General features: G+C 38.7%; 1 protein-coding gene and 1 pseudogene across 1 annotated transcript in view; one reads left to right on the plus strand and one right to left on the minus strand.

The window, feature by feature from the left end:
• The window catches only part of PNPT1 (polyribonucleotide nucleotidyltransferase 1), a 48,984-nt gene that overhangs the window by 9,725 nt on the left and 18,553 nt on the right, over nt 1–20,706 (minus strand). Inside the window, 9 exon segments of the mRNA XM_006159048.3 lie at nt 88–211; nt 660–766; nt 7,727–7,780; nt 10,044–10,133; nt 10,213–10,279; nt 12,240–12,276; nt 15,722–15,792; nt 18,201–18,303; nt 18,999–19,095. Coding sequence (XP_006159110.1) covers nt 88–211; nt 660–766; nt 7,727–7,780; nt 10,044–10,133; nt 10,213–10,279; nt 12,240–12,276; nt 15,722–15,792; nt 18,201–18,303; nt 18,999–19,095 — 750 coding nt within the window.
• LOC102476547 (yrdC domain-containing protein, mitochondrial pseudogene) lies at nt 13,188–14,506 on the plus strand (annotated as a pseudogene).

Genomic DNA, 20,706 nt, shown 5'->3' on the forward strand with positions numbered 1-20,706 from the left:
TATTATTTATATATACAATATATATATATATATATATATGTATATATATATATATATATATATATATATATATATATATATATATGCCTGATGTTACTTAAACACTATAAAAATGAAATAAAATGGATTTTAAATATACCTGTAATGCAGTTATTCCCTTATTAGTGCCAGCTATTTTGAAATCCATGTCACCATTGTAATCTTCAATTCCCTTTAGGAATTTAAGAAATTAAGATAAAGTTTAAACAAAAACAAAATTCAACCATATTCACTGTAGAAGAAGTTCAAAAAACCAGTTTAGAAGTAAACCATGTCCTCTAAGAGCAAACACAAAGAAATATCTATTTTAACTACTGCTTCTAATCTGTGACTAATTTAAGCTACGAATATTTTCATCACAATTATTACTTTATTTCTAGATGTCTCTCTCCCATAAATGAATAAAGATGAACTTATAAGCATTGTAAAGTAGGCCATTATGCATATTTATACTGTAACACATAGTTTAACTCACAGCCTATAAAATTCAAGATGAACACACAGAAGAGGAAATTAAGAGCTAGTATTTTTATTCCTTGGGTACTAGCATTCTTCTAGATACTTATAAAAAGTATGTATAGTCTTCTCAGTTAAATATTTCAAACTGGAAATATACTTGCCAGAATATCTGTCAGTAAACGATAATCTTCTATTTCACCCTTCTCAGCATTGTTTTTGGTGACCAATCCTACTGCTACACCTGCAACAGCAGATGAAATTGGAACTCCTGCAATTGAAAAAGAACTTTTATGTGTAATATGTACACTGGTCAAACCAAAAGTACAGAAGACCCAGAAGAACATGGAGATTAGAAATACTGACTTCCTATTCAGTCAAAAATCTGCACATAACTTTTGACTCATCCAAGTTGTAACTACTAATAGCCTACTGTTGATTGGAAGCATTATGACTAGATGCTTTACTGATAACATAAACGTTGTTATCACATATTTTGTACATTATATATATTACATACTATATTCTTAAGATGCAGTAAGTTATAGAAAGTCATTAAAAAATCATTAAAATTTACAGTAGTGTACTATATTTTCCAAAATATTTCCTGAAAATAAAAAAATCTCTAAGTACATTCATAGTTCAAACATGTACTATTCAAGAGTCAACTGTATTTATCATTCTATTAGCATTCATCTTTTTTTATTACCAGAGGACACATGTGCTTACCAGAGAGAGAGTGACAAAGCAGGAGACAGGAAGGGAGAAAGCACTACCTAAAAAGGCATGGTCACACCGTGATCCTTTTTCCTCCATTCTATTAGGATTTGGGGCAGGCATAGACATGTCTGGAGTGGTTTTTTTTTGCCACAGGGAACGTGTGCTTTCTGGGCTCTTTTTATTGAAGCCATAGGGAGCCAGAATATGAACTGTAGTCAGTCATGTGAGATATGACTTCAGTAACCATCAGGCCATGGGTAGGCCCTTAGAATAATTTTCATATAGTATATAATAATTGATATCCTGTAGAATACTACTCCATGAAATACTGAGCTATAAAAATGCTAGCTTTAAATTCAAATCCCTTAGTATAACAATGTTCTTCAGAGTTTGGTTCTTGTTTATTATTCACCACTTCTTTTGCATATACACCAGAAACACACTACACTGCTTCATAACTTGCTCATGCTGCTCCTTTCATGTGAAATACAGGCCTATCTCCTGCTAGTCAACAACTACTCAGCCTTTTTTTTTTTTTTTTGGAGAGGTTTTTGCTACAGGGCTTGTGCGCTCGCCAGACAGACAGAGAGAGACATAGAGACAGAAAGCGAGAAATCACCCCCCAGGGGGGATGGTCATGCCACAATCCCTTCTCCTCCATTCTCCTCTTGGGATCTTGGGCACGCACGCACATGCGCCCGGTGTGCGATTTAAGCCACTGGGACGCAAACCGCGGTCGACTACGTGGGAGTCCCGCGACATAGTCATTATGCTAACTGCTGGTTCCCAACAACTACTCAGCCTTTAAAACCAGATGAGGCATTTGAGCTGTGAACTATTCTTTTCAGGGACTAAGACTACTGAAAATTTTCTGCTGAGACTTTGCCTTCCAGATCTCAATCCACAGAGTGGTAGGGCACCCTCTGTATCCTTCTGTCTCTCTAATTTTTTAAAAATTTGAAACATTTAAGGTAAAGTATTTTCTTGGTTCTCAGATCCTCCTTTATCTTGCTAATTCTCATCCTTCCCCTCTCCCATTTAGGAGAGGCAAAAGCACAGGTCTTCTGAGAAGACCGTGCATTTGAGCTGTGATCTATTCCATGGGCTGCGCAGTTTTCATTTTTTTGCTTAAAAAAAAATAAAATATTTTATATTGTTTTTATTTCCTTTTTTTTGTCTTTCCTTTTCCCTTCATCATTTTGCTGTTCAGCCTCTACACACTGAGTGTCTAGATAAGTCTAAGTGAACGGTAGCCAAACATCTGAATACTATTAGGGTCAGAATATTCCTCAATTCTCACTGAATCTGCCGCACAAATGGAAAAAAATGGAACTGCAGAGAGATTGCAGATCACCTCCTCCTGCAAGCCTCTGAACACTCAGAAAACTTCAAGAAATTAGGAAGAAATGTATAATCCATCAGATGACCAGAAATCACCACAGAGGCACAAGAAATATGAGAAACCAAGAAAATACTTCCCCCAAGGGAAAAGAAAAACTCCTCACCACCCACGACAATACAATGAAACTCAAGGAAATGTCAGATAAAGAATTCAGAATATTCATAGGATAAAGCTAACAGAGATGCAAGAGAAGAGGAAAATAAACTCCAGAAGGTGCAGGCAAAAAGAGCTGATGAGTTCCAGGAGGTGAGGAAGTTCTTTTATGATCTGAAAGAGGAAATACACATCATAAAAAAGAATCAAATGGAAATGTTAAAGATGAAGGCTGTAATACAGGAAATCAAAACCTCCATTGAAAGGATCAAAAGCAACTAGATCATACAGAAAACTAAATCTTGGATGTAGAACAGAATCACTGGGCTAGAAAAATCCACCACAAAGTCTGAGAAAATAGCCCAAAAAGAAGAGAATAATATACAAGAAATATTAGATACCATTAAACATCCAAACATCTAGATAATCAGTATCCCAGAAGGTGAAGAAACTAATAAGGGTGTTGATAATCTATTCCGTGAAATCCTGGAAGAAAACTTTCCAAGCCTAGAGAGGCATTCAAAGATCCAGACTCAAGAAATACAAAAGACCCCACACACAATCAACCCCAAGATGATTTTCTCCAAGACACATCATAGCCAGATTGACCAAACTCACAGACGAAGACAAGACACTGAAATTGGCAAGAGAAAAATAAATGTAAAGTTACTTACAAAGGATATCCCATGGATCTGACAGTGGACCTCTCATCAGAAACAGTGCAAACAAGGAAAGAATGAGAACATACATTCAAAATGTTAAGTCAAAGACAATTTCAACCAAGAATACTATACCCGGCAAGTTTATCCTTCCAATGGGAAGAAAATATAAAGGCATTCTCAGATAAACAAAACCTGAAAGAATTTACCAACACCAGACCAGCTCTCCAAGAAGTGCTGAATGGAGTGCTATACCAAGAAAACTAAATACAGACACACAGAAATAAGAGTTCAAAAACGACCAAGAAAATGGCCAACTTAATGGTAAGAACAAGTCCAGAATTGAGTGTTATGATCCCGAATTTGAATGGGAAGAAAGAACCACAAGAAAAGAGAGATTAATTATATGAGACTAAACTGGTGAAACAGTGTTTTATGACTTTTGACTAGAACATTACTGATTTTCTTCTATGCTTTGTTTTCCAGATTTAGGGATTTTTGTCTTCTCTTGAGCTGTTGGTAGGTCCATATACCTATTATTTGAACAGGATCCTAACCTGTTTCCTGGCTTTAAGTCTTAAACAAATTTGTCTTGGCATTTTTAAAAATTTTGGTTTATTAAAGCTAAAACTACTATTCTTAAAATTAAAAAGAACTATTAAAAAAATCTACTTAAGGACTGCAGTAAGCTATATAGCCTCGCGAGGTGCTACTTTATAGTATCTTCATTCTACTCATGAAGTTTTTAAATGTATTTATTTACATTCACTCGCTGTACATTAATATAGTATATGAAATGAGATTTTCCATCCAGAATGCACTGTATATTGGCTTAAACAAGGATATTACCAGATATGTTATCATCAGTAAGTAATTTTCTATTTCTTGTTTCTTAAATATTTGCATCCCCCCTTGATTCCCTACCTATCAACCTCTGCCATGTCCCACCTTCCTCCCACACTGTCCCGGGTTATCTACAGTTGTTTTACATGCCTTCTTTCCCCCCACACACTTTATTGATTCACTAAAGATCTTAATTAATCTAAAAACTTTCAATAGCAAGCACAGCTGATATATACATATATATGAGCGTTATGTCTAACTTCATGCGTAAACCTCAGTGAGTAAAGTGAACATACTATAAAGTAGCACCATGCTGGGGTTATATAGCTTACTACAGTCATTAAATAGGTATTTTTAAAAATTATTTAATTTTATTTATTTATTCATTTTAATTTGACCAGAGAGAGACACAGAGAGAGGGAAAGCAAGCCACAAGGTCAAGAACTTGAACTGTGGTCAGCCAGCCATGTGGAGTGTCCAGTGCCTTAACCACCATGGCACCTGCTGGTCCCTTAAATAGGCATTTTTTAATGCATTTTTTAATTTCAAGAAAAACAGTTTTAGTTTTAAAAGATCAAAATAAAAAAAATGTTAAGATAATATTCTTAAAATTTAAAGCCAAGAAAAAGGTTAGGATTCAGTTTGAACAGTAGGTAGATCAAACTATCAATGGTTAACCGAAGACAAAAATCCTTAAATCTGGAAAACAAAGCATATAAGAAAATCAGTAATGTTTTAGTCAAAAGTCATAAAATTCTATTTTTCATGTAATTAATCTCTCTTCGGTTAAATATGCAGTGTTACTGTGGTGTGATCTTTCCATTTAAACTCTGAAAGTTAACATTCAACTCTGAACTGTCCCTACCATCAGGCTGGCCATTATCTTGGTTGTTCTCTGTACTCTTTTTTTCTGTGTGTCTGACTAGCTTTCCTGGGATAGCACTTCTTGAAGAGCTGGTCGGGTATTGGTAAATTCTTTCAGGTTTTGTTTACCTGAGAGTGTTTTTGTCTTTTTTTACCTATATGAAGGATAATCTTGCTGGGTAGTTTTCTTGGTTGAAATTTTTCTTCACTTAGCACTTTTATACATATTCCCATTCTTTCCTTGCTTGCGTTGTTTCCAATGAGAGGTCTGATGTTTGCCTAATGGGATATCCTTTGAAAGTAACCTGTTTTTCTCTTTCCAAATTTAGTATCTTATCTCTGTCTGTGGCTTTGGTCAATCTGGCTATGATGTGTGCCTTGGAGAAGATCTTCTTGGGTTGATTCTATGTGGGGTCCTTTGTATTTCTTGGGTCTGGATATTTGAATACCTCTCAGGGTTTGCAAAGTTTTCTTTTAGGATTTCATGGAATAGATGATCAATGCCTTTACTCATTTCTTCACCTTCTGGGATACTGATGATCTGGATGTTTGGACATTTAATAGTATAAAGTATTACTTGTATGTTATTCTCATTTTGGGGGGTTATTTTCTCAGACTTTTTTGTGAATTATTCTAGGTCAGAAGTTCTATCTTCTACATCTGAGAGTTGACTTTCTGCATGATTTAATCTGCTTTTAATACTTTCAAGGAAGGCTTTGACTCCCTGTATTATGGCCTTCATCTCTAACAATTTCATTTGATTATTTTTTACAGTGTGTATTTCCTCTTTCAGATCGTGCAAGAACTTCCTCACCTCCTGGAACTTGTTGTGACTTTTCTCTTGCCTCTTCTGGAGTCTGTTGTCTCTCTCTTCTTGCATTTCTTAGCTTTGTCACTATGAATATTTTAAATTCTTTATCTGACACTCCATGAGTTCCTTTGTATTGTCTGTGGAGGATGAAGAGTTATTCTTTTAAGCCCTTAGCGGAGAGATACTGTCTTGGTTTCTCATATTTCTCATGCCTCTGTGATGGTTTCTGGTCATCTGATGGATTATATATTTTCTTTTCCTAGTTTTTGGAGTTAAATGTTGCATTCAGAGGCATGCAAGGGGAGGTGGTCTGCAATCTCTAAACAGTACCATTTTTCCCCCTTTGTGCAGCAGACTCAATGGAAATTGAGGATTAATTTGACCCTAAGAGGGTCAATATTAAGATATTCAATATTCAGATATTTGGCTACTGTGCACCTAGACGTGTCTGGACACTCAATGTGCGGAGGCTGAGCAGAAAAGTAAAAAGCAAAGGAAAATGAAAACAACGCAAAAAAAGAGGAAAAACAAGGCAAAAACAATCAAAAGAAAAGAAATTTATTTTTTAAGCAAAAAATGAAAACTGTGTGGTACGCTAGTGTGCTGCCAAAAGTGGCCATTCAGAACTCAGATATAAATGGCTGGTGATTGGCTTGTCTTGGCTCCTGGCTAGATCTAGGAGTGCAGGAGGGTGAAATTTGAGCAGAAGGTCTTCAGTGGTCCTAATCTCTGAAAGGGGCTGCTAAGAACTCCCTACTCACAAGAGTTTCATGCCTCACGTCACACGGGTGCTCACAGATGTGTATATATCAGCTGAACTTGCTATTGAAAGTATTTAATTAATATATTTTATGAGTCAATAAAATGTGGGGAAAAACTGAATGGAAAGCAAGTGTAGATAACAGAGACAGTGTGGGTAGAGGGTGCGAAATGGCAGAGGGTGAGAAATAGGGAATAAAAAAAAGTAAAGAAAAAATATATAAGAAACAAAACATGGAAAATTATTTATTGATGATAACATGTATGATTAAGTCAATATACAGTGTATCCTAGATGGGAAACTGCATGTTCTATGCTGTGATGATATTCAGTGACTGTGAAATAAATCAATTTAAAATAAAAAAAATAAAACAAACAAAAAAGAACCCAGATGAAATGTAAGCATTTCTCTGGGCCAATCACCCTCAACCTAGTTTATCATTCACTTCTGTATGGCTTATACATATTTGTATTATTATCTCTTTGATCTGTTCCTATGATTAGGTCATTAAGCAAACTGGTTGATACGTGAGATGCTTAAAGATGATGTCTTGTGGTGTGTTGTGGTGCCATAGTATATGTCATACTTCATATGACATCACACTAGAATAATGTCATTCTATCCATACAAGTGCCAGAAAGTAACAAGACATACCACAATACAATGATATAAATATGGCATAATCATTTTTATTTACTCTAAGTACTACTATGGATGGACAATAAAATACAAATTTATAAATGAAATATTTACTCTTGTGTGATTGAGAATACTTCACGTATCAAATACTAACTGCCTGCAGGAAACAGACAAAGACTGTGAAAGGGGATTCCCCATGCTGAATACCTGGTCCTAAATTCCTGCAGTTGTTAAGCAGGTGAGTCATTAAGTGAGGAGTGTTTGCTATTTTCAGAGTACTGTCTTTAGGTAACCATAACAATTCTAGCAAATATATGGATATTTGAAGCTTTGGAACTATCTTGTCTTACTGAAATCTAATTTTAAAAGTCTTGTATTTTATATGAACCAGGTGAATGCAAAGTGACATTAGCAGTTTAAAAATGTATTTTTTATTTTACCTGCATCCATCAGTGCTAAACTTCCACCACATGCAGATGCCATAGAGGATGATCCTATAGAAAGAAAAACAGTTCCTTTATAATATACAGATTTTTTTTAAGAGGAAGAAAACTGTTACTATTGGTTATTTTCTTACAGATATTTAACTATAAATACTCATTAGTCTTATCTTCCTTCCTCATTTTATTTTTTAAAGTTTTGCCACAGGGTATGTGTGCTCATTGGAGAGAGATAGAAAAAGAAAGAGAGAGAAAGTGAGAAGTCACCCCCCAAGGAGGCCTCCCTCCCTCCCTCCTCCTCTCCCTCTCTTTTTCCTTTCAAAGTTTTATTCCATAGAGCAGATGTGCCTGCCAGTAAGAAGTGAAGTGAGCAATCTCCCCCCAGAGGGGATGGCCACACAGCAATCTCTTTTCCTTCAATCACTTCCTGAGACTGAGTATGTACACACACGTGCCTGGTATGATTTTAAAGCCTCTGGGATTTAAACCACAGTCAGCCATGTGGGAGTCCTGTGCCTTGCCACCAAACCACCTGGTGCCCCCAACCCAGTGTAACTTTCAGGCTTCTAGGTCTGGGACTCAAACCACGCCACAGCCCAAGACGGATCCAGCACTTTAACTTTCACATCACCTGCTGGCATTTTAAAAGCATTTAAGGCAAGCTACTGTAAGCCACAAACTATAGACTACACATAGTCCCATATGGCTACGTATATTTAAATTATTTGAAATAAATTCAGGTCTTCAACTGGATAGTACAGCTATCAAGGATTTTCATCATCACATACATTTCTATTGGACAGTACTGCACAAAGATTCTGATTCTGTGCCAGTTAGTGATTAAATTAATTAAATATATTTTCTCTTGCAATAGGCTTAGATCTTGTAATAATAAACATAATAACATAACATAATCTCTTGGGATTTGGGGCACAAAAATTTTTTAAAGAGAGATTTTTGCTATAAGGGTGCGTGTGCTTTCCAGAGGGACATAGAGAGACAGAGACACGGAAAGTGAGAAATCACCCCCAAGGGGAGATGGCCACACTGCAATATTCTCTTCCATTATCCTCTTGGAATCTTTGGCATGCACACACATGCACCCAGCATCAGTTTGAAGCCTCCCAGTCTGGGACTTGAACCGTGGTTGGCCATATGGGAGTCCAGTGACATAACCATTATGCCATCTGCTGGTCCTATAACATTACTTTTGACAAGTTAAGAATATAATAAGGAATCTAGTATTTTTTTTTACCAGAAAAGAAACTTTTTATTACCATACCATTTGACTCTAAGAAACCTCTCCCTCTCTTTTTCCTTTCAAAGTTTTATTCCATAGAGCAGATGTGCCTGCCAGTAAGAAGTGAAGTGAGCAATCTCCCCCCAGAGGGGATGGCCACACAGCAATCTCTTTTCCTTCAATCACTTCCTGAGACTGAGTATGTACACACACGTGCCTGGTATGATTTTAAAGCCTCTGGGATTTAAACCACAGTCAGCCATGTGGGAGTCCTGTGCCTTGCCACCAAACCACCTGGTGCCCCCAACCCAGTGTAACTTTCAGGCTTCTAGGTCTGGGACTCAAACCACGCCACAGCCCAAGACGGATCCAGCACTTTAACTTTCACATCACCTGCTGGCATTTTAAAAGCATTTAAGGCAAGCTACTGTAAGCCACAAACTATAGACTACACATAGTCCCATATGGCTACGTATATTTAAATTATTTGAAATAAATTCAGGTCTTCAACTGGATAGTACAGCTATCAAGGATTTTCATCATCACATACATTTCTATTGGACAGTACTGCACAAAGATTCTGATTCTGTGCCAGTTAGTGATTAAATTAATTAAATATATTTTCTCTTGCAATAGGCTTAGATCTTGTAATAATAAACATAATAACATAACATAATCTCTTGGGATTTGGGGCACAAAAATTTTTTAAAGAGAGATTTTTGCTATAAGGGTGCGTGTGCTTTCCAGAGGGACATAGAGAGACAGAGACACGGAAAGTGAGAAATCACCCCCAAGGGGAGATGGCCACACTGCAATATTCTCTTCCATTATCCTCTTGGAATCTTTGGCATGCACACACATGCACCCAGCATCAGTTTGAAGCCTCCCAGTCTGGGACTTGAACCGTGGTTGGCCATATGGGAGTCCAGTGACATAACCATTATGCCATCTGCTGGTCCTATAACATTACTTTTGACAAGTTAAGAATATAATAAGGAATCTAGTATTTTTTTTTACCAGAAAAGAAACTTTTTATTACCATACCATTTGACTCTAAGAAACTTTTTATTACCATACCATTTGACTCTAAGACTTCAGATGTGACTCTTATAGTGAAAGGAAAATCCTTTGGAATAACAGGATACAAGGCTTTCTCAGCAAGTGCACCTAAATTAAAATAGAAAAGAATAAGCAAAATATGTACTAAGTCTGGGTAAAAATATAAGGTTTACAGATTTGTACTCACCATGCCCAAGTTCTCTTCTGTTTACACCAGTGACTTTGCCAATTTCATTAGTTGCATAAGGAGGAAACTTAAAAAAAAAAATACACACACATAGACAAGTTATATAGAAAGATGTCCAAGATATTTTATCAAAATAACAAGTCATAAAACTTGTACAATCCCATTTTTGTTTAGGAAATAAAGTGTGCCCATACACACACATGCGCGCGCACACACACACAAACGTACATATACTTATGTGGCAACTTTTAGATTTACCCCATAATATATACTTTAGATTACCATATGGATAGATTTATAACTATCTATCTTTTTTCTTTTTTTTTTGGAGAGGTTTCTGCTATAGGGAGCATGTGCTTGCCAAAAAGACAGAGAAGGACAGAAAGTGAGAAATCACCCCCCAGAGGGGATGACCATGCTGCAATCCCTTCTCCTCCATTCTCCTCTCAGGATCTTGGGCACACATGGACACGCACCTGGCGTGAGTTTAAGCTACTGGGTCCGGGATTTGAACTGGGGTCGACTACATGGGAGACCAGCGACATAGTCATTACGCCATCTGCTGGTCCCATAACTATCTATCTCTGAGGAGAGATGGAGGAGAAAGGATTGTGGCATGACCATCCCTCATGGGATGTACTTTCTCACTTTCACTCTCTGGTACGTGTATGTGTCCTCTAACAAACAAAAAAAAGTTCATTATGCTATGTCTGGTTCCTTAGAATTAGTTGTAAATAAAGTCAACCACAAACTCAATTATATAGGATAATTTTACATAAAGTAATTTAATAGTAAATACAGCATATCTTTTACTACTAATCAATTAAATAAAAATATGAACATTTAGGGCTAGCCAGGTAGAGTGTGGTTGAGGCCCTGGATCCCATATGGCTGACCGTGCAGTTTGAGTCCTGGATCCAGTGGTTAGAAAAACATGCCTGGCATGAGTGCATGTGTGCCCACAATCTCCAGAGAAAGGGTAGAAGAGAAGAAGGACTGTGATGTGGCCATCATCTCTGGGGGATGCTTTCTTTATTTTCTCTCTCTCCCTGCTCTGTCTCTCTGGCAAGCATGTACACCCTATTAATAATTTTTTTAAGATTATTTAAATGAAGTAATGGAAAAAAGATTTGTCAGTTGTAGTTGAAAAGTTACACTCTTTTGACACACGTATACAGGTGCAGCTCATCCTTGAGTAAAACAATACTGTCTGCTATATTTTAGCTTTTATGCATGACTTAAAATAGGAAGTTACTGATTGAACAACTACTAATCTCTCCAAATACCTTCTGTATACAATTTTAAAAACTGACCTTTAATCAATTTTGTTTAGTGTATGATAAAATTAGTACAGTAGTGGGGCTGGCAGGTGGTGTGAAGGGTGCTGGACTCCCACATGGTTGACTATGGTTTGAGTCCCACTCCTGGCAGCTTGCTTTCTCACTTTCCCTCTTTCTCATTCACTCTGTCTCTCTCTGGTCAAACTAAAAGTATGTAAGCAAGTAAGTAAGTAAATAAATAAATAAATAGTTAACGAAAATAATTCTTAAAAAAAAAAATAAAACTAGCACAGTAAGACAATTATGGTAAAATCCAGATAGATGGTATATTAAAATTTTCACTGTTTTAAAAAAAAAAAAAAAAAAAAAAAAAAAAAAAAGAAAGAAAGAAAAAAAAAAGGGACCAGTAGTTGGCATAATGGCTATGTTGCTGGACTCCCATGTAGTCGACAACAGTTTGAGTCCCAGACCGGGTGGCTTAAACTCACATCAGGTGCGTGTGTGTGCGTGCCCAAGATCCCAAGAGTTAGATAATGGAGGAGAAGGGATTGTGATGCGGCCATTCCCCCTAGTGGCTGATTTCTCGCTTTCTGTCTCTCTGTCTTTCCTTGTTTTTTTTGGCGAGTGCACATGCCCTATAGCAAAAACCTCTTCAACAACAATTTTTTTTTCACTGTAAAGTTTCAATTTTGCTTTATCCTGGAAAATTTTTTTAAATAAAATGTTGGGGGAAAAAATTTATCTTACCTCATAGTGTAACATGAAATTTTTATCTTTTACACCACTGCAAATGAAAGGCATAATGTTAAAAGTCAGTATTCAAAGGAAGAATATGAAACAGTATTCTCTTCTGGGCTTATGAATTAATTCTATACAGATTTAAGAAAATAATTTTGCTTCAAATACAAGCCCTTATTACATATCCATATTTGGACATTAAGACAGGAGACATATATTTTAGAGCATTAATAACTATGAAGAGAAACCTAAATGTTATCACTTTAGTTAAATCTGATAGCTAACCATCTTTTTCCCAGTCAACATGTAAAATAAAGATCCGTAACTCAAATAATATAGCTGAGAGTAATCACAGTAACTGAAAGGCCACAATCCCCTCTTCGGAGTTTACGAGAACTGCTGCATAAGTATATACCAAAATGGGGAAAATAAGGATGAGAAGAAACATAATTTCTGGAAGCTGGAAACCAGATTTACTTATGAAAAGGTAGCCACATTACAGGGTCCCAGCACAAACAGTGCCCCCCCCCCCCTTTGAATAGAATTACAAAAGGCAGCTCTCTGTACATAGGACTTAAGAAAAGACCTAGGATGGAGCAGAATCTGTAAAGCCATAAACTACTGCTTTGGAAAAAGAAATCTCAAAACCAAACTCCTTCTGAAGACCAAAGGGATAACAGATTTTGGGGGCCAGAGAGGATGGTAGAAATTATTAGCCTGGTATTTATATTTTATAAGATAAGGAAACCAGACCAGCTGGTGGCGTGGTAGTTATGGTGGCTGGATCCCACCTAGCTAACTGTAGTTTGAATCTTGAGAAACACACCGTGTGTATGTGTGTGTGGGGGGGGAGAGGAGTCCAAAATTCCAAAGGAATGGGGAGATGGAAGGGAAGGGATTGCAGAGTGACCATCCCCCATAGAGAGTGCTTTCTCACTCCTCCCCAACTCTCTCTTTTCAAAACTGAACCCACACTCTGGTAAATTATGAAGAAGAAAAACCAAAACAAAAAAAGGAAGCCAAACGCCAGCATGGCTGAGTGATGTGTGCCCTCATCTATGTAGGTCACAGACCTAAGATTAGATCATATGGAGAAGCCTTGGTCAAGCCCAAGTCTCTTTTTGAGGCTATGCTGCATCCTAGAAGAAAAAGGAGCTAAAGAGAGGAAGGGTAGGTCAACTAAGTTTGGCCCAGATGAGAATATAAAATACAAAGATCTTCTAAAAAATGATTAGGACAAGCATTTCAGTCTTACATACACAACTGCACTATCAATTTTATCAGATACATGGAAAAGAATTAGGGTGGCTATCCTGAAAACACTGGAGCTTTTCCGCCTTAGCTGGGCAATGGGAAGAGGGAGGCAGAGTCCTGAGGCACTGAGGAAAGGAAGAACTGCTAGTGAGTCCCAGAATTCTGATGTAACATGGATTCTTTTCATCTAAAGTTGACCAATACAACTATACTGCTGACTTTTATAGGAAAAAGGAAGAATAGCACTTATTTCTGAACAAAACTTCATGATGTGGCATGGATTAGATAAGGACTTCCAGCTCACAGCGTGGGGTTGAGCAAGTGGCCACTGGGCTCCACCTGGAATGCTCGCCTCCTGCACCCTCCAAGTCCCACGGGCTGTTGCGGCTCCTGGGGAGCAGGGCCTTACAGGCCACAAGCCCAGAGCACCGCCGGCTGGCCACCATGGAGAGCTGGCTGTCCCTACCGACACGCTCTACGGCCTGGTCTGCTCGGTGAGCTGTTCGGCACTGGGTGCTGTACTGCCTGTTCTGCCTCAAGGGCCGCAGCAAGGCCAAGCTGCTGGCCGTATGCCTGGGCAGCGTGGCCGACGTCTACAGGTACTGCCATGGCTCCTGAAAGATCCGTTGCCAGGACCAGTGACTCTGGGTGATGGAATGCTCAGAGGAGCCCAACCAGGACTTAAACCCCTTCACTTCTCTCATGGAAATCTGTATTCCGGACCACACCTTCATGCAGGACTTGGCCCAGATGTCTGGTGGCCCACTGGCTCTTACCGGTGCCAACCTCAGCAACCAGGCCAGTTCTCTGAATATTGGAGGAGTTCTGAGACCTCTGGCCTCAGGTATCTCTGGTCATTGATGGAGGGCTGATTGGGGATAGCCAGAACCCTTGGCTCAACTGTGGTTGATTTATCTGTGCCTGGAAAGTTTGGCATCACTTGTGCAGGCTGTTCCCTGGAAAGCACCACAGCCATCCTCCAACAGAAATAGGGGCTGCTCCCCTCTCCTGGACCCTGCTAATGAAACCTGGGACAGGGCAGGCTCCAGGCGTGGGCTGGATACTGTGTGTCTGTGGGTGTTGGCAAGGCCTCATTCGCAGAGGCCACTGGAGTGACATTACTAGCCTAAGCCTTAAGGCAACATGTCTTCCTGACCATTATAGGCCAGGCCCCGGAGGCTGCTGGTGTAGCCTCACACCTGGAGGGAGGTTATGTGTATTCCTTTTAGTTCGTTTATCAACTATGTGCTGAAAGGAGAGGTTAAGAACATTCCCAGAGTGGCCTTATTTTGTAAAACTTTTGCTTTCTCTTTTTGTCAAAAAGTAACAGATTTAGAATTCAGGGAGAGAGACCTCCCTGACGGGTGGTAGCATTTCAGGTCTAAACCAGCTAGAGGTGCTGGTGCTGTTCAACAGTCTCAGGTGACTAAAGGTGTGAGTTTGGGTTCCTGACTCTCTAGCCAGGTTAAGGTAAAGACTAGAGAGCCACAGACCAAACTCCTTTTCCTCTAGACCAGTGGGATTAGTAGTGCGGAGCAATTGCCTAGCAGGAAAGCAGGTCAGGCAGTGACACTAGCAGGTATGTTCAGTGGCAGGAATGTGGTGGAAGTGGAGATCCAGATAAAGAATACTGGAAAATAGGGCTGGCCCCACAGTGCAGTGGTTAGACATTGTGCTTTGGGATCAAGTCCCACATGACCCGCTGCAATCTATGGCCTGAAAAGGATGCCAGGCATATGTGTGCACTTGTCTAAAATCTTGGCAGGAAGGAGAAAGAAAAGGGATTGTGGTGTAACTGCGCCCAGTGGTGGGTGGGTAGGTGAGTGGGAGTCTCTCTCTTTCTTCTGAAAGCACACACACCCTCTGATAATTAAAGAGTATTGGAAAATAAAAAAATAATTAAAAAAAAAAGATAAGGACTTCTACTTCTTTATTTGCTCTCATCTATAATAGAAAAACCTATTCATTTAAGGAATATCCAAGAAATCTGTCTTGTGGAATAGGTTTTAGAAACAGAGAAGAAACTAAATATACTCACATTAAAGAAATGCTTTACTTGTTTCAAACCAATGATGTAAAAAAAGAAGGCACACACACCAAAAAAAAAAAAACCTTGAAACCATGACGACTGTAAACAGAAATGAAGTATAGAGACACATGTTTTGAAAAACAATATACAGTAAGAGTTTCAGTTATATACTGGAATATCATAAAACATAGTATAAAAAAAAACTTACTTTATAGCTGTTATAATCCGATCCGACTTAATACTGGATTCTAATGAATCAAATGTCACAGTACAAAGCACCTTAAAAAAATTTTAAGAAAGTGCCTTAGGTTTTTTTTTTTTAGTTACAACAAAGATGAAAACGAACACTCTTTGAATAGCTCTATTAGCTCTTAAAATAAAAGGGACAGGGGCCAGAAGGTTGCATAGTGGTTTAGGCACTGTACTCCCATATGGTTGATGGCAGTTTGAGTCCCTGACCCAGTGGCTTGAAAATCATGCTGGGGCTTGTGTGGGCATCCCCAAAATCCCAAGATGAGAAAGAATAGAGAAGGAATTAAGGGGGCCATGCCCCCTTAGGGGGGGTGATTTCTCTCTGGTAAGCATATACACCCTGTGGCAAAAACCTTACCAAATAAATAAATAAAGTAGATAGTCATTCTATAAATATTCAAGCTGTATGTAAACCTCAATAATTTAGCACTGGACGGGGCCGGCAAATGGCGTGGTAGTTAAGGTGCTGGATTCCAATATGACTGACTATGGTTCAAGTCCTGGACCTGGAGGCTTGAAAATCCTAACAGATAAATAGATAAATGAATAAATGTCAAAAAGAAAGAATTCAGCACTAGACTAGAAGTGCTGGAGGAGGATGATAGGTAGACAGGAAGGAGGAATATTTATAAAAACTATGTACTAGTTCACAGAAGAAGGCTCAATCGTTCAGCAAGGGCCAGCCTACTAGCCTAGTTAAGGGCGCCAGATCCCACATGGCTGACTGCAGCTCAAATCCCAGCCCTAGCATCTTGAAAAAGACACCAGCGTGAGTGCATGCATGGTTCAAGGGGATAGAGAAATGGAGAACAGACTATACTATGACCATGCCCCATTGGGAAGTGCTCTCTCCTTATCTCTCTGGTGAGTGTACGTGCCCTCTGGCAATTAAAATATAATGGTTCAGCTAAAAGAACTATCTTTTTTTTTTTTTTTTTAAGAGAAATTTTGGCTCACTGGAGTGATAGACAAAGTCAGGGAGACAGAAAGTGAGAAATCACCCTCTGGGGGAGTGGCCACACCGCAATCCCATCTCCTCCATTCAGGTCTTAGGAATTTGGGCACGCATGCACATGTGCCTGGCGTGAGTTTTAAGTCCTTGTGTCCAGGACTCAAACTGTGGTCAACTACGTGGGAGTCCAGAGACATAACCATTATGTCATCTGCTGGTACCTAATGGAACTACCTTATAAAAATATCAATCTTCTTTGGAGGAATATACCATAATCCAGAGACTCTACTACATATCATTTGCTAACTCCAAGACACAACCTATAAAGAAACAAGCAGCAGGGCCCATTCTCAAGAAAAGAGAAATGCATGAAGATTGACACTCGGCTGATTAAAATGTAAGATTAATAAAAAAAGATTCCAATAGCTATTATAATTAGAGTCAAAGACATTAAAAAAGAATCAAGGGAGGCCCAGACATGATGGTGGAGGCAGCAGGACACTACCACATATTGGAGACAAATGGGATTCAGATCCTTGGTTGATTGGAACACTGTAGGTACACCCATGATCCTGACTGGTTGAAAGGCTAGAAGGAGAACCCTTATCAGGGTCTTTCTCTGCCTATGTCTTCTATCACTCTCTCACAGAAAGAAATAAAACTTAATGAAAAGAATGGTAATTCCAGAACTGATACATTATCTTATTTGTAAAGGAGTGAATATGAAGACAGACTGATGGAAACTGCCCAATCTCAGGGTTGAAAAATAGAATAGTGGTAAAGTAAGATTTCTCTGTTAGGCATACTTACTTAAGAAGTTTCTTGGTTTAAGCGTGCCAGAGAAAGACAGAGAGATAGAAAGAGAAAGGGAAAAAATACTCCCCAATGGAACACGGTCATGTCACAGTCCCTTCTTCAGTTCTCTGTCCTGTCATGCTTTGGAGCTTGCAAGCAGACTTGACTAGTATGTTTAACAAGTAGCCAGGAGTGGGATTTCAACTGTGGCTGGCCATGTGGAAGCTCCCTTTTAACTATGAGGTTACCAGGCTGGTCCCCAAAACCCTACTAGATATTAATCTTAAAAGATAATACATTCCAGGGACCAGCAGTTAGCGTAATGGCTATGTAGCTGGACTCCCACGTAGTCGACCGTGGTTTGAGTCCTGGACCCGGCAGCTTAAACTCACACCGGGCGTGTGTGCGTGCATGCCCAAGTTCCTGAGAGAAGAATGGAGGAGAAGGGATTACGGCGTGGCCATCCCCTCTGGGGGGGTGATTTCTCGCTTGCTGTCTCTCTATCTCTCTCTGTCTTTTGCTATAGGGTGAGTGCACGCACCCTATAGCAAAAACCTCTCAAAAAAAAAGAGAAAAGATAATACATTCCATATTTTAAAAGTGTGTAACATCTACATAACATATTTCTATTAGATCCAATGAAATAATCCTAATTCAGCAAATAACTGTAGTTTTTTACATATATTACCTGTGTTTGTCCCCTTTGAAATAATGCTGATCCATGAAGTGTTTTAAACATATCCACCTCACAATTTATATTCCTAAGTGAAGTCAAATCTCGACCATCACACCTATAGTAATAAAGGAAATAAGTAAGTAAAGCCATGTTAGAAATAAAAAAATACATATCATCTCTTTATCACTACCAGGATATTCTATGTACCATAATCCCCTGTAGAACTTTAAGAAATAATAGATACTTCGGACCCACCGTAAATCCCACTGAGTCAAATACCCAGGTTGTGACTTATACACCTGCACTGTCACAAACCTCTACAGGCAATTTTGATATGCAGTCAGAGCTGTGAGCATTGTTCTATACATAAAGCCCCAAAGAGACAATCACACAGCCACACGATCCACATCCTCTTGCTTTTTTTTCTTCCTTTTTTTTTTTTAGGTTTTTGCCATTGGGTATGTGCACGTGCCAGAGAGAGACAAAGAGGTACAGAGAGAAGTGAGAAATCACTCCCCAGGGTAGATGGCCATGCTGCAATCTCTTCATTCTCCTCTTGGGATTTTGGGCATGTGTGCACACATGCCTGGTGTGATTTTTCAAGTCACCAGATCCAGGGATCCATCAGAACTGTGGTAGAGTATGGCTGAGCCTAGCGCCTTAGTGGCCCCCATATCCTCTTTCTTAAGTAGGTGCCCATTTACCAAATAAATAGAATTCTTTACTGTTCACTTGAAAACAAAACAAAACAAAACAAGGAAGGAATTCCATAGCACATGCTTCAATTCTGTCAAAAAAAGATGCACTTACCTTTTGTATTCATTCAAAATAATACCTCTAAAAACTTCCTTTGCAACAACATTGAAGGACTCTATTATTTCAAATGGATCGGCTTCTGGAAATTTTTCTACAGAAAAAAAAAGGCAAGCCAGGAGAAAAGTTTTCTTTTTTTGGAAGATATGATTTCTTTAAAGCTTACATCATCAAGTCAATTAACCATGAGAGTAAACCAAAGGAATTGACTCTGAACATTTAGTTGATAGGCAGACTAAATAGGTGATTCAAATCTTCTCAAGCAAGTGAAACACACAAAATACTATTAAATATTTCAAACACAGTGTTATTAGGAACTTAAGTTTGCTTTCTACAAATTAACAGTGCTTTGAAATCTGCTCTCTATTGTATGTTACTTGATAATGCAGTCAATCACATAATGTGAAAGGTCTAAGTTTTTTTTTTTCTTTTTTTTAAGGTTTATGTCATAGGGCATGTGTACTTGTCAGAGACAGAGAGAGGGAAAGTGAGAAATCACCCCCTGGGAGGGTAACCACCTACAATCCCTTTTCCTCCATTCTCCTCCTGGGATTTTTGGGCACGCACACACACACACACACACACACACACACACACACACACACACACACCTGGTATGATTTTTTTTAAGCTTCCAGAAACTTGAACTGCAGTTAGTCACATGGAAATCTAATGCCTGAACCACCATGCTACCTGCTGGCTCTTAACTGAAACTTTTAAGAGTAATTATCCTCACTTTTCTTGAGGAACTGTTTTTAAGCTTTTTTTTTAATTGCCAAAGGGTGCATGCACTAGCCAGAGAGAGGACACACCCCCAAATGAGGCATAGTCATGCCACAATCCTTTCTCCATTTTTCCATTCTGTCAGGGTTTTGGACATGCACACACATATGTGCCTAGCATGTTTCTCAAGCCACTGGGACCAGAATTTCTTTCTTTGGAGAGGTTTTCGCTATAGGGCACACGCGCTCGACAGAGACAGAGCTAGAAAGCGAGAAATCACCCCCCAGGTGGGATGGCCATGCAGCAATCCCTCTTCCTCCATTCTCCTCTCGGGATCTTGGGCACACCAGCGTGAGTTTAAGCCACAGGGTCCGGGACTCGAACTGTGGTCGGCTACATGGGAGTTCAGTGACATAGCCATTATGGTAACTGCTGGTCCCTGGGACCAGAATTTGAACCATGCAGTTGGCTATGTGGGATCTGTTTTCTTTAATAACTAGGTGACAGGCCAGACCTGAAAGTTTTACCTTAATCTGGAAATTGGGAAAGAATTTTTCTTATACATTACAAATTCTTATTGGCTATCTTTAAGCAAACATTTATCAGGCACTTTTGTAAGCCAGACACTTAATAAGGTTTTTTAAATACCTTCATTTTCATAGTTTGTTAGATAGAGTTGATTATTATATCCCATTCTACAGAGGGAAAAACTGAGATTTAAAGAGATAAACTGCCTAAGATCACAAAGCTAATAACTGAGCAGTAGTGACCTAAATACAAATCTGTTTACCTAAAAGCCTCGTGCTTTGAAATTAATTAATAGCTATTCTACCTATTAATTACTTTATGTCAAGTTTAAGTATTCTTCTCTCAAGTGTTTGGTTTATTAAACAGAACTTTAATCAGAATATTAGAAATGGTCACAGAGAGACATTAATACATTAAGTATTCCATCTTCATCAGTTAAGAATAAATATTTTTT

The sequence above is a fragment of the Tupaia chinensis genome, unplaced genomic scaffold (assembly GCF_000334495.1).
Source record: "Tupaia chinensis unplaced genomic scaffold, TupChi_1.0 Scaffold000622_1, whole genome shotgun sequence".
Taxonomy (NCBI): domain Eukaryota; kingdom Metazoa; phylum Chordata; class Mammalia; order Scandentia; family Tupaiidae; genus Tupaia; species Tupaia belangeri.